The 12,218-nt window shown below is 52.8% G+C and overlaps 3 protein-coding genes across 3 annotated transcripts in view; 1 reads left to right on the top strand and 2 right to left on the bottom strand.

The window, feature by feature from the left end:
• Positions 1–787: 787 nt before the first annotated feature.
• Positions 788–3,725, bottom strand: GUITHDRAFT_75397 (hypothetical protein; the record flags this gene model as incomplete). Its single annotated transcript, XM_005827523.1, has 12 exons — positions 788–817; positions 1,110–1,199; positions 1,339–1,416; positions 1,745–1,828; positions 1,909–2,004; positions 2,253–2,446; positions 2,583–2,633; positions 2,846–3,029; positions 3,078–3,149; positions 3,388–3,471; positions 3,519–3,611; positions 3,663–3,725. The coding sequence occupies 12 exons, from the start codon at positions 3,723–3,725 to the stop codon at positions 788–790; spliced, it is 1,119 nt and encodes a 372-aa protein (XP_005827580.1).
• A 2,983-nt stretch (positions 3,726–6,708) lies between these two features.
• GUITHDRAFT_60555 (hypothetical protein) lies at positions 6,709–7,161 on the bottom strand (the record flags this gene model as incomplete). Its single annotated transcript, XM_005827522.1, has 1 exon — positions 6,709–7,161. A coding segment is annotated over one exon (453 nt), but the record flags the coding sequence as incomplete, so codon positions are not given.
• Positions 7,162–9,624: 2,463 nt separating this feature from the next.
• GUITHDRAFT_164642 (hypothetical protein) overlaps positions 9,625–12,218 on the top strand; it is a gene marked incomplete at its 5' end in the record, with an annotated part of 5,500 nt that continues 2,906 nt past the window's right edge. Inside the window, 13 exons of the mRNA XM_005827521.1 lie at positions 9,625–9,698; positions 9,758–9,824; positions 9,880–9,932; positions 10,325–10,379; positions 10,550–10,634; positions 10,677–10,762; positions 10,947–11,002; positions 11,049–11,110; positions 11,169–11,273; positions 11,321–11,370; positions 11,675–11,749; positions 11,921–11,967; positions 12,113–12,144. Coding sequence (XP_005827578.1) covers positions 9,625–9,698; positions 9,758–9,824; positions 9,880–9,932; positions 10,325–10,379; positions 10,550–10,634; positions 10,677–10,762; positions 10,947–11,002; positions 11,049–11,110; positions 11,169–11,273; positions 11,321–11,370; positions 11,675–11,749; positions 11,921–11,967; positions 12,113–12,144 — 847 coding nt within the window. The remainder of the gene's footprint in view (positions 9,699–9,757; positions 9,825–9,879; positions 9,933–10,324; positions 10,380–10,549; positions 10,635–10,676; positions 10,763–10,946; positions 11,003–11,048; positions 11,111–11,168; positions 11,274–11,320; positions 11,371–11,674; positions 11,750–11,920; positions 11,968–12,112; positions 12,145–12,218) is intronic.

Below are 12,218 nucleotides of genomic sequence, written 5' to 3'. Positions count from 1 at the left end.
TGACAAGGGGAGCAGGCGAAGTTTGCAAGTGAGTTGCATGCGCTGAGGATGAATGTGGAGGAAAAGAATACCATACGACAAGAAGAAGAGAACGAGGTCAGTGAGGTGGTGGTGATTATTACTATGATGATTGAGATGATTGAGATGATGATGATTGAGATGATGACGGTGATGCCATGATGATGATGATGATGATGATGATGATGATGATGATGATGATGATGATGGTGATGATGATGATGATGGTGGTGATGATGATGATGGTGATGGTGATGATGATGATGATGATGATGATGAGGAGGAGGAGGACATGGTTGGTGTCCTTCACGAAGTTGTCAATATTGAAGATCAACATGCTGATATTTTCTTCTGCTTGCAGTGGGGTTGGATGGATGAGGGTGGGCAAGTCAAGGAGGAAGTAACATTCGGGATAGTCTCCTCTTCGCCCATCCTCGACCTGCTTCAGGTTTCACATCAATCGTAACTTATCGTCATAGATCATGTCTGACGATCTTGAATTGTCAGGGTTCACATGACAGGTTGCAATCACGGCTCTTTAGCTCGTAGAATGATCTATCGTCAAGCTTCTGCCGTCTTTACATGTACAAATAATTTCACTCGTAGTCATCCTGTCCTGTCCTGTCCTGTCCTGTTCTGTTCTGTTCTGTTCTGTCTCTTATCTCTTTTCCACTTCTTTCGATTTACCAACTTCACTTCTTCTTCTGTGGAGGTGACACATTGAACTGAATCGCAAACTCAACTCCAACGATTGACAACAACAAACATGTCAAACCTTGAAATTGATGATGTCGCCATCCTGCAGACACAAAGACCAAATCAAGAGCAATAAGATATGGGTGAAGGAAAGAGATAGATGGAGCAGAACAAACAGCAAAAGCAGCGGATAGAGCAGGGCCAGGGTCAGGTGATGAAGAAGGAGCAGGAGTTGGGACAGGGCAGGAGCAGGAGTTGGGACCGAGGCAGGGGCACGAATTCAGGGGGGGCGGGGTTTTGTAAGATAGAAGGAAAGGCTGACAAAGGAGGTGGAAGAGAAGAAGTTGATGATGGAGAAGGAGGGTAATGACAGGATCCAGAACATCCCTCCATACCTGTACCACATAATCTTTGCCGTTCATTTTGTACTTCCCTGCCGTCTTCACGTTGTTCACACTTCCCGCACTTTTGAGATCTTCGAACGCCTTGACACGTGATCCGTGTCAACATCATTGGCATCACAAGATATCACTTGATAACAAGAACAAAGGAAGACGCAACACACAGCAAGGCTTCAAGGTCATGACAACAATTCTCGAGATTCGCTCATCTCCTCGATATCACCATCGTCTCCGCCATGATGAAGCCTCTCTCAAAGTCGCTGTGAATGCAACCGGCCGCTTGAGGAGCTTTCGTCCCGACCTGCCGCAATCAGAGCAGAAGTTAAATACGACCCTGATCACAACACGGTAGACATTACAAAGGTTATCAAATCTTTCCTGGGAAGTGCAAACAAGGCATCATCATCATCATCATCATCATCATCTCAATCATCATCTCAATCGTCACCACCATCACCACCAGCACCATCACCATCACCATCACCATCACCATCAGCAGTACTACCACCACCATTATCCTCTGCGCCACCGAAAATTTTATCATCAGACATCAGGAACGATCTACCAAGGGGTCACACAGAGATGGCAGACACCTCCATTCCGTGTCAATCGTCTTTCCCTCCTCTCACCTGAATCCCCCAGGCCTTCACTTCGTCTGCTCCCGCAGTGAAGAAACATTGCATGTTGAGCGCTGCCTTCCCCGCATGGATCACCTGCAGTAAGAGAAACAAGATAGAGACAAGAAAACAATCTTGTCAAACTGCTCCAACAACTCCTCCAAGACTCTCCTAACCTTGGTAAGACAACTCTGCACGCTGTTGCTCTCACAGAAAGTCTTCCTCTCCGCCTCATCCATTGACACAAGTTTCTTCTCCAGCACGCAACTGACCTGAAACAAGCAGGACAAGTCAGTAAACATCGAAATTTCAACCCCCTTCAACCCCTCCTCCTCTCTCCCTCCTCCTTTCCCCTTCCCTCCCCTTCCATCCCCTACAATACCACTGGGCTCCACTCATCCTGTTCCTAGTCCTTATACACCCCAACCCCAACCACAGGCAAACTCCGCCCTCCCTCGTCCTCCTCAGCAACCACTCTGCCAACCCTCTCCATCCTCCTCCTCCTCTGCTGCCATCTCACAGGGATGATCGTATCGGAAGGCGCATGCTCATCCACCCACGTCTTGATCTTGGGGATCCATTTGTTCTTCTTCTTTACGTAGTCTTGCTCGCTCAGATTGATCAGCACGATGCTTCTCTTCGCGGTCAAGAGCTGCATCGTGTTGAGCAGCTCGACTTCTGCTGGAGACCAGTCGCCGTCTCGGATGTTCTTTCCTGATGCATAGTGGGTGAGTGAGTGATAAGGAGGAGGCAAGAATGGAGGAGGAGAGAAGAGAGGAGGAGAGAAGAGGAAAGAGAGGAGGAGAGAAGAGAGGAGGAGAGGGAGGGGGAAAAGCGACGGAGGACTGACCTTGAGAAAGATGCTCTTTTACTTTCATGAGCATCTGCAGCTCTTTTTGTTCTGGAGATGAAGCTCCTAAAACCATGGTCATCGTCTTCTTCTCCATAATCGTCATCATCGCAATCACCATCATCTCAACCAACTCCATCATCATGTAAAATTTCACCACCACACCCATCACCACCACTCTTCACATCATCTTCAAGGTCCTTCATCTCCAAATCATCAACATCATCCTGACCATCGTCCCTGCCACATTCTCCTCCTCTCACCTCCCTTCACCAACTTTGCCTTCTTCTGAGCAGTGTCCAGCCTCCGATCGCACCACTCACAGTCCTTCTGGATCAGCTCCTTGGAGATGATGTCCAGGTCACGAACAGGGTCTACACTGTCTTCCACATGCGCAATCTCCGTGTCATCGAAAGCTCTGACAACATGGAATATGCAATCGACAGCCTGTTCAACTCTCAGAGCAAGCTGACATTCCCACAGGTTGCAGAGCACCTGAATGTGCGACAAGAAAGCGTTTCCCAACCCTTGCCCCTCCGCCGCTCCCTTCACAAGCCCAGCAATGTCCTGCACACAGCCCTTGATGTCAGCCTTCTAAATCCTCCTCCACTCTATCACTGCCAGCAACAGCGTCCTCATCCTTCTCTCCACCTCCTTTCTCCAACCTTCCTCCTTCCTCCTCCTTCGCCCCCCCCCCATCTTCTCCCATCTCCATCTTCCTGCCCCTGCCCCCTGCCCCCTGCCCCCTGCCCCCTGCCCTACCCCTGATCCTCCTCCTCTCATCCTCCGAACACTTCTTCTTCACCGTTATCTGCAAGAACTGTCTGACGCGGGATTGCGGCTTGAAATGCTCACACAACCAGTCGAACCTCTCGTCGGGTATCTCAACCTCAACAAGACAAGTCAGCAGAAGACAATCGTAAAAGGCAGGCCAACCCTGCTGACTGAAGGATCTATCGTACAGAACGGATAGTTCTCCGCTGGGACCTCCATCGAGCACAGGACATTGAAGAACGACGACTTCCCCACCTTCAAACACTTGTCATATTGTAACATGACGCAAGCAGGGTATTTCAGAACATTGGGGAGCCCAACGAGGCCAGCCTTCAAGTTTGAGCCAGGCCTGCCGTGTATATTATCCATGACTATCATTGCTGGCAGACAACATAAACAGCACAAAGAAGCATCGTGTGTTATGGCAACAGGTAGACAGTGGAGTCACCTCCCAAGCACTGGCTTCGGAGCTTGAGCTACATTCTTGGCTGAGCTCACCCTCTGCGAGTATTGGAGCAAGACAGCCAATACCAGCAACCAGAGCTGCGGCCTAGTTAGTATCCTCCAACATCTTACCACACGAGCCCGCTTCCATCCCCCTGCCTCCTGCCTCCTGCCTCCTGCCTCCTGCCTCCTGCCTCCTGCCTCCTGCCTCCTGCCCTCCAACATAGCTTACCTTCAACCTGACGGCCGCCGCCATGCCGGGATCAGGTGCAATGAAAAATCCTTCCTTGGTACTTTAATCTTTACTCAAAGTTAAGTTAAAAATCAGTGAGAGGAACTGTTGAGTGATGGCACGCTCGGATCCGCTATCGGCTGGGCGGCCCCGGGCCCCTATATTGGACTTTCGCGTGCATCACCAGGCCACGATGCCACCCTCGTTTTAAAATAGTATTATTGGGAAAAGATGGTTTTGTATGGGGAGATCGCGATCTGGTAGAAGTGGGAAAAAGCCAGATCGCGATCTCCTGACCTAGAGTACAGCGTTTGGTATACAATATGTTATAAATGACCCCCCATTGTGCTGCCACAGGGTGCTGGCCCTGCACGATGTACCAGAATATTTTAATAATATTGTTATTTGGTCTTTCATATTTGTAAATCACCTCATCAGTACTATTATAGAATATTAATTTACCACTTAATAAACATATATATCTAAAACCGAGCGGATGCATCGGGCTTCCACCCCATCACCACCTACCCCACCCACACCTGACCTTCTATTTCATCGAAATTGAAGTACCACCCTCCACCCCTTTTATTGCTTCAGGTTTTCTTGAAATGCATCACGGACCCTGTATTTGACTACACAACTGTTGCATGACCCCCCTAAAGTATTTCCTACCCCTCCATATAATAGGCAAAAAATAGGCAAATCACCCCTTTTTTCAAGACTTCACCTATTTGTAACCCGTAGTGAAGGTACCCTCACCCCCTTCCCAACTCTACCCTTGCGACTACAGAGTGTCCCCTGGGCAGTTTCCGATGTAGGGCACTACTGCCTCAGTTGAAGGAGACGGGGTGGGTCCATGGTAGACCAGCTCTTTAACTAAAATCTACGGTAGTGGCTGCATCTAGGGTCACTTCTCCACTTGTTTCAATTGGGGGGTAGGGGTGGTTGACTTGTTGAGAAGGTGGGGGTGGGGGTGATTATATGTGCTCTCCAGTGGGGGTCCTTTTGAATGGCCATAAAAGGCATAGTACCCCCATGTCTTCATTTTTTTTGCATGATAGTTGGGATTTCTCCAAGGGTAAGGGGATAGTGCTTTTCTTGACTGGAATTAATATATGATCGGTCATCTTTAGGGCAATAGTAGACCATGTGCAAGTTTGGTGAAGCGATGAAGGAGTCAAGGCAGCCAGGGGGTCATCAATTATGACATCAGTTGGATACGCTGGTAGGTAAAAATTGAGGTAGGGTGGTGCAGCACAGTTCAAGGTAAAGACCCTATCCCAAATGTTCATAGTAGTCACTAGAAAGAAAGTCTACCTTGACTGCTTAGAGTTCAGTAGGTGTCAGACCACCACGACCACATTCACCAGGGGTAGGGGTGGTTTTGAGGTGGGGTAGGGAGGGTTGTCATTTTAGTCCGAAAGGGTAGGGTGTTTCAGTTGTTTCAGGGTGAGGGGGTCGTATCACGCAGTGGAAAGAAAGGTGGGGTTCTCAGGTGGGAGGTAGGGGTGTAGATGGGCAGTGGTAGGTACTCATCTCATTCGGTGAAGATATGATGGTTATGCCAATTCACTATCATCCAGATTAGGAATTGTGATATGTTCAGTAGGTAAGATATGGGTGAATTTTGTGTTGAGGGGTAGGGTGTGACTGGGGGGTATTTCTGGACATGGGGTTGGGGTGGTACGTGTGGGCAGGGGGTAGGGGCGGGAGTCTTAAACCATTGGCGGGCAAGGCATGGCGGGCATGGATAGGCAGCAGAGAAGACAATGAGGGTCAGGGGCTGGAGGAGGAACAAGAGCAGGATGTGGAAATCTTGATCGATGAACATTATCATGCATGTGTTGGATCAGGAGGGGGTTGAGGTAGGGTAGAGGAGCAAGGATGAGATTGGGAGTCTTGGTGTATTAGTGCCCAGGGGCGCATGAGGCGCAATTCAAGGGGATGATCGCGGAATGGTCCTACGACTAGATTTTGTGATGTTCTTTTGAAATGCGACCTTGCGATACGGAGCGTGATGATGGGGATGTGTTGATGAGCATGAACTCTTGTTCTGTGTGGTGTGACATGTTCCGTCAGGTTCAATCATCGTAGGTACGGTCAGGGCACGGACAGTTTGAAACGGAGATATCAGCCCGGCAACTTGCGGGAAGCCTTCCATGTACACGAAGGCTGTCATTGAGAAAGTAGATAACACGCTAAGGAAGATTGAAGCTCGTGCGTCCAAATCAAGCGACATCAAACAGATGTGTAAAACAGCCGAAGAAGCTGGGGCTCACGATGGGGAGTTGAGGAGGAGAGGAGGAGAGGAGAGGAGAGGAGTGGAGAGGAGGAGAGATAGACGAGAGGGTTCGGAGCGGCAAGGCAGCACAACTCAAGCACCTCAAACGTAAAGATCTCCTGATCGCCATGAATGCGTCGCGAGCTCTTGGGGTCGTTGGCCTTGAGGTACCTTAACATCTCCTTCCTTGTCACTTGCTGCCTGTCTGCGAAGTTCACCCGCCAAGCGTCCTCCGCCTTCTCCAACGTGAAGCTCGACGACTGCAGCCGCACGCGGATCGTTCCTCTTTCCTCCACCTCCTCCACCTCGTACAGGTTCCTCACGGGCCCCCGCACGACCTCCGTCCTCGAACCGTAGTAGATTAGCCTCCTCAGACAGTCTTCATGTCCTGCTGCTGCGGCGAGCATGACGGCGGTACAGGAGGACGCGTTCTTCAAGCTCGCGTCCCCTCTGACTCCCAGCAGGTACGAGACGACGGGGCCTCGTCCTGCTCCAGCCGCCAGCATCATACTCGTGTTTCCCTCCTCGTTCCTCCTGTCTACTTGGCATCCAAGCTCGTGCAGCAGGGCGACGGCCTCCAGGAAGCCGTCAGAGCTGGCAGAATGCAGCGCTGTGTTCCCCTCCTCGTCCTGCAGCTGCTCGTTTGCCCCCAGCTGCTTCAGAACCCGAATGCAGATGAGCCTCCTCTGCAGGCAGGAGACGGAGGTGTTGAGGGAGGAGAGAGGAGGAGGAAGGTGTGTCGCAGCGGCAATCATCGCTGTCCTTCCCCATACATCCCTCATGTTCATGTCGGCATCCTGCTTGCAGAGCTGTAGGATGACCTCAACGTAGCCAAGGCATGCTGCAAATGTCCTGTTACACTCGATCTACAAACGTTCCTCTGCCTCCTCCCTCCCTCCCTCCCTTTCGCTCTCTCGCTCGCTTCCTTTCCCTCCCTCCCTCCCCATCCCGCACTTCTCCTCCCCTTCTACTCTCTCAACCCCTGCCTCCCTTCCTCCCCCTGACTCTTCATCCAACGTCCACCACCTCCTCTCTTCTCTCCCTCTCCTCTCTCCGCTCAGCCTCACCTGCCAGCAGCAGGATCGGAGTGTCCCCCCAGTTGGGCAGGGACGCCGATAGCTCCATCCTCTTTCTCTGAAACTCTTCGAGGGCCACCTGCATCTTGTGATCGGAGATCCCTAAGTCCCTCTGCATCTTCTCAGCGATCTTCTCCTTTGTCTCCTCCACCTCCTCCAGCATCTTCTTGGACTTGCCCAACGCCAGAGGACGCCCCAAAGCCCTAGAAGACGCGCCGAAATGGAACACTCGTGCGCTCTCCGTACGCTGCATGTCGTCCCCGACGAAGTTGCGGAGGATGGGAGAGACATGGAGGAGCGATGGTTTCGATCGCTCTTGGAGCTTGCTGCTTCCAGGGGGGGAGAAAACTTGGAACGACGGCAGCCCGTCTCCCGCTACCTCTGCGCCCTCCTCTCTTGCTCTGCTCCCTTCCTTCTCTGAGCAGCTCCTCCCCACGTCTTGCAACTGCATCAAGTCGTCACAAGACGAGCTCTGCCCGTGGTCCTTGACTTCACTACCTCAACTTGCCTTGCAGGCTCTTCCTGTGTTTCATAGGTCAACGCCCTCGCCTTCCCTGCGATAGAAGACGGGTTGTTTTTTCCCGAACCCTCAGCTTGCGGCTCCTGCCACATGCTCCCAGTAGCTTTGCCTTGCCTGTGCCGAGGGGGAGGGGGAGGAGGAGAAATAGGAGGAGAACCTGGTTCAGGAGCTGAGGTGTGCTTGTGAGAGGGGGCAGGGGCTGAAGTCTGAGGGGCAGAGGGGGCACGAGGAGGAGGACGAGCCTGAGGTTGAGCGACAGGGGGCACAAAGATGGAGGTGGAAGGGGCCGATGGGGATCGAGAGAACGCTGATTGGGGTGCGTGCAGAGGAGGACGGGGGGGAGGAGGGTAAGACGGAGGAGGGCAAGAGAAGTTTGGAAGGCCCTGCACGTCCTGGTCAGCCGGTTCACCTGCATGCCAAGTTACGAGGAGAAGGAAGTTTGCATCGGCGTTGCTGTTCACCGATGGAGAGGCCAGAAATGTAAGTCGTTAGCCCAGGCAACCCAGTAGGCGAGAGAGGAGGGAGGGTGTTGGATATCGTGGCCTGCTCCGGGTTCTGGCTGAGGGACGAACTAAAGGATAAGCCAAGCCTTTGGCTCTCCTTCTCCTCCTTCTCCAGCTCAGCTACATAATCGAGATCTTCCGGATGGATGCTGCAGCATTCGCTAGACACGCTTTTGTCTCCCCAGTAAGCTGACTTGTTCATGTCGCTCTTCTCGATGCTGGTAAGTGAACTTCTCTCCTCCTCCTCCGGGCCTCCTTCTCCTCCTCCTCCTGTTTCTTCGCCTTCGCCGCCATCGTCTCCATCACCATCGTCACTGTCAGTACTTGCCGTACAGTCCGACACGCCGCTGGCCCAGAACGCCGCTGGTAAGTTTTCAACTTTGACAGGCAACAAGAAAAGAAATATCACTGAGAGCGGCCTCGGCCTGTGAACTTCGCCGGGCCCCGGTCACCGGTGTGACTCTTCTAGTCCAAGGGCCAGATCCGGCTGGCACGCAACTGAATTTCAAAGTTTCAAATTTCAAGATGAAATTACGAAATTTAAAGGGGTAAGTTTCAACCCCAGGTCCCGCCCCCTGCAACTTCCGGCATCCACAGGATATAGGGGTCAGTAGGGGTCCTTTTCTATGGTGATTGAGGGGTGGGCTAGCAGGGTTACGATATCTTGGGGTGTAGCCTAACACAGAAAGACGTCTTTTCGATATTTAAAAATGTATATAAAAGTAGATGAACGAGACGGGATGGCGGCAGGGGAAGGAGGGAGAGCGGAGGGAGAAGGAGCAGGTTCATACGGGCAAAGAGGAAGGTTTGATACAGGAGGTTGAAGACATTATGAGAAAGAGATCCCATGTGAGGAAATAAGAGGAAGTTGAGCAGGGTAGGGAGAGAGAGCTGGTACAGTATCCGGAGGAGGCGGTGAGGGCATGTACACTGGAAAGGTGACATCAAACGAAGATAAAGTCTCCATGGCTGAGGTTGTCTCATGAACGGCATACTAGAAGCGCTCTTTGAGAACAAAGCACTGATCAACCGGATAGGAAGACGCGCCCATCCAAGAGACGTGACTCTGGTGTGACAGGCCCGGGCCCCCATTGAGTGACCAGCCGCCAGCAGAACCTCAAGATGGTCAGCGGAATGTCGAGAGCAAGCAGCTCAAAGATGTGATGATCATCAACGAGAGGAAGAATGAGTGCTGACGATCGATGCGCCAGCATGATTCCTCCCGACGAGTGCAAGTGCGAACTGCGGCAGTTCTGCGGCATCTGCACCAAGTTCAGGAGGAGCTGGTGATCAAGTGTTGCACCCTCAGCCATCACAGCGATGACGTGCCGCGTGTTGACTGCAGGACAAAGTTCGGAAGGAATCTGATCAGCATCATCCTCGATTACCGCGTGGGAGCGGCGGCAAGCCTGGTGCGATTGGCGAAGAACTTGGAGGGACGGGGGTGACTTTTCTTTGTCACACCAGAGCTTCCTAGGAGTTGTTGCCTTCGACCATCATGTTGTCTCTTCTCTCACAAGGTGAGATGTCACCTTGCTGACTTTCATTCTGATCACATCGGCTGTCAGCCCGCTGCTTCAGGCAGCCTGTCGCCTGGTTGAGTTTTGGGCGGTATCAGAGATGTCATGGTACATCTTTGCTCACAGGTTGCAAAACAAGTCTCCCTCTCTCACCGCAATGCTCCTCTCAACCTTCCTCCCAGCGAGAAGCGGCGCTTCGATCCCGTCGCCAACCCTCCCCTCATGACGCGCGACGAGCGGCAGGTCCAATCGTGATTGTTTGCGGTGTCAGGGCAGGAGGGAACCTGACGAGGGCTGCTAGTTGCTCTGGGGGAGATGCCTTAAATGGTCTCCTTGTCTGCGGAGGCGAGAGACGGGCTATCATCTCCTCGCGCGCCTGACTTGTCCTGCAGTTTTGTCGCTGGCTGGTTTCACGACTGTCGCTGTTTCGAGTCTGTGACAAGGGAGGTGAGGAGATAGCAACCAGGAGCAGCATTCTCGTCAATCCTTCCTTCCCCATTGTCTCATTTTGTGAATGGGGAATTCTTTTCTATCTGTTTTCGTGAATGCTTCATCCCTTGTTGTCTCATTCCATCATCTCCACACGCCTCCATTTCTCACGATGGCCCTTGTCGCAGGACGTCCTGGGGCTGATCTCCTGGGGGTTTTGGGGCAAGTTGCAGAGAGACTTGAAGGAGGAAGACAAGGCAGAAGTGAGCGAAGGTGAGTGGAGGAAGAATCTTTCAGCTCACTGCGAGGCGGCAGGTGGCGAGGATGCTGGGGCAGCTGGAAGGAGCGTGCGGGCACGAGTTCCCGTTAAGGAGGGAAGGGAGCGAACCGCTGCGACTGGGGTGATGCTCCTCCTCCTTCTCCTCCTTCTCCTCCTTCTTCTCCTTCTCCTCCTCCTCCTCTCCTTCTCCTCTCCTTCTCCTCTCCTTCCTCCTCTCCTGCTCTGCCTACTGGTCCTCCTCCTGGTCCTCGTCTTCCCGACCTTTCTCTTCCTCATACCAGGCAGCGAATGACATGGGCTGCCAGGCATTTCTCCCTGGAGCCCTTCAAGTCAGGGCACATTCCTTTGTTCGTCTACGTTGGTGAGGGAGGTCAGGGAAGCGAGTTGGGGCGATGACGTGGCGGCAGCGATGCACCTGTTGGTGAACCCGATCACAAGCTGCCTGCTGAGAGCGAGAGGGTTCAGGACAGTGAGGGCAGGTCGAGAGGAGCGAGCGACTTATGAGCTCGTCTGACGCATTCTTGCAGGCAAGCTGATGTTCTCCGTGAAGCTTTCGAGGAGGGCGAGGCGCGGGGGGGAAGGGGGAGAGAAGTCAGGGGAGGAGACACCGATCTTGTTCCTGCATGGGATCGGTCCTGCTCTAGCTGCCTGCCCTCCATCATCAGTGATGCTCTTGCAGGCATCGGCGTACTTCCTTACATCCCTCTTGTTGATCTGCTCACTAAGGAGGTGGACGCTGCATCTGCGATTGCTCTTCCGACCACTTCATCGACCTCCCCCTCCCCTTCTCCCTCTCCTCGTCCTCGTCCTCATCCTCTTCGTCTTTATCCTTGTTTCTCTCCTCCCCATCTCCCTCCTCGTCCTTGTCCTCGTCCTCGTCCTTTTCCTCGCCCTCGTCCTCGTCCTCGTCCGCCTCATGCTTTGCTGTTGTGCTGCTGTTGCTACTTTCTTGTCTCTGCCTGTCTCCCTCTCCTCTTCTCGCTTCTTGCTTGTCTCTCCTGTCTGTGCCGCCATTGACTTGATTGCTCAACAGGACCCGACCATCATCCTCGCGCATCTTCCTTTCATCTCCATGCGCATCTGCAGCTCCATCCCGAACCCCGATGAGGTGAGTGTGAGCTGAGGACAGGGACGAAGGAGAGAGGAGAGGAGGAGAAAGAGAACGGCAGCACGGGAGGAAGACAGCAGAAGGAGCGAGAGGGGAGGAGACAAGGGGAGAGGAGGAAGGGGGAGGGGAGGAAGGAAGCGTGTGGAAAGCTGGAATGATTTTTTTGTGCAGGTTGTCGACAGCATTCAAGAGGTCCTTCACAAATTCAATTATCGAAAGTGAGCAGCGAGGAGTGAAGACGGAGAGGAGGGGAGAGGAGAGGGAGGAGGGAGAGGAGGGGAGGGAGAGGAAGGGAGGAGGGGGGGGGAGGGAAAGGGAGACATTGATAGGATGTCCCAACGCTCTCTCACCTGCTCTATACAGAGCTTGTGTAGTGGGACATTCTTTCGGAACCGGTCGACTACCTTTTCCTTGACACCTTCTATTCCCTTCCTTGCCACTTCTTCTCTCCTTCCCTCTCCCTCTCCCT

The sequence above is a fragment of the Guillardia theta genome, assembly GCF_000315625.1.
Source record: "Guillardia theta CCMP2712 unplaced genomic scaffold GUITHscaffold_66, whole genome shotgun sequence".
Taxonomy (NCBI): domain Eukaryota; class Cryptophyceae; order Pyrenomonadales; family Geminigeraceae; genus Guillardia; species Guillardia theta.
Note: the sequence above shows the minus strand (reverse complement) of the source record. Positions and strands in the feature narration are given on the sequence as shown.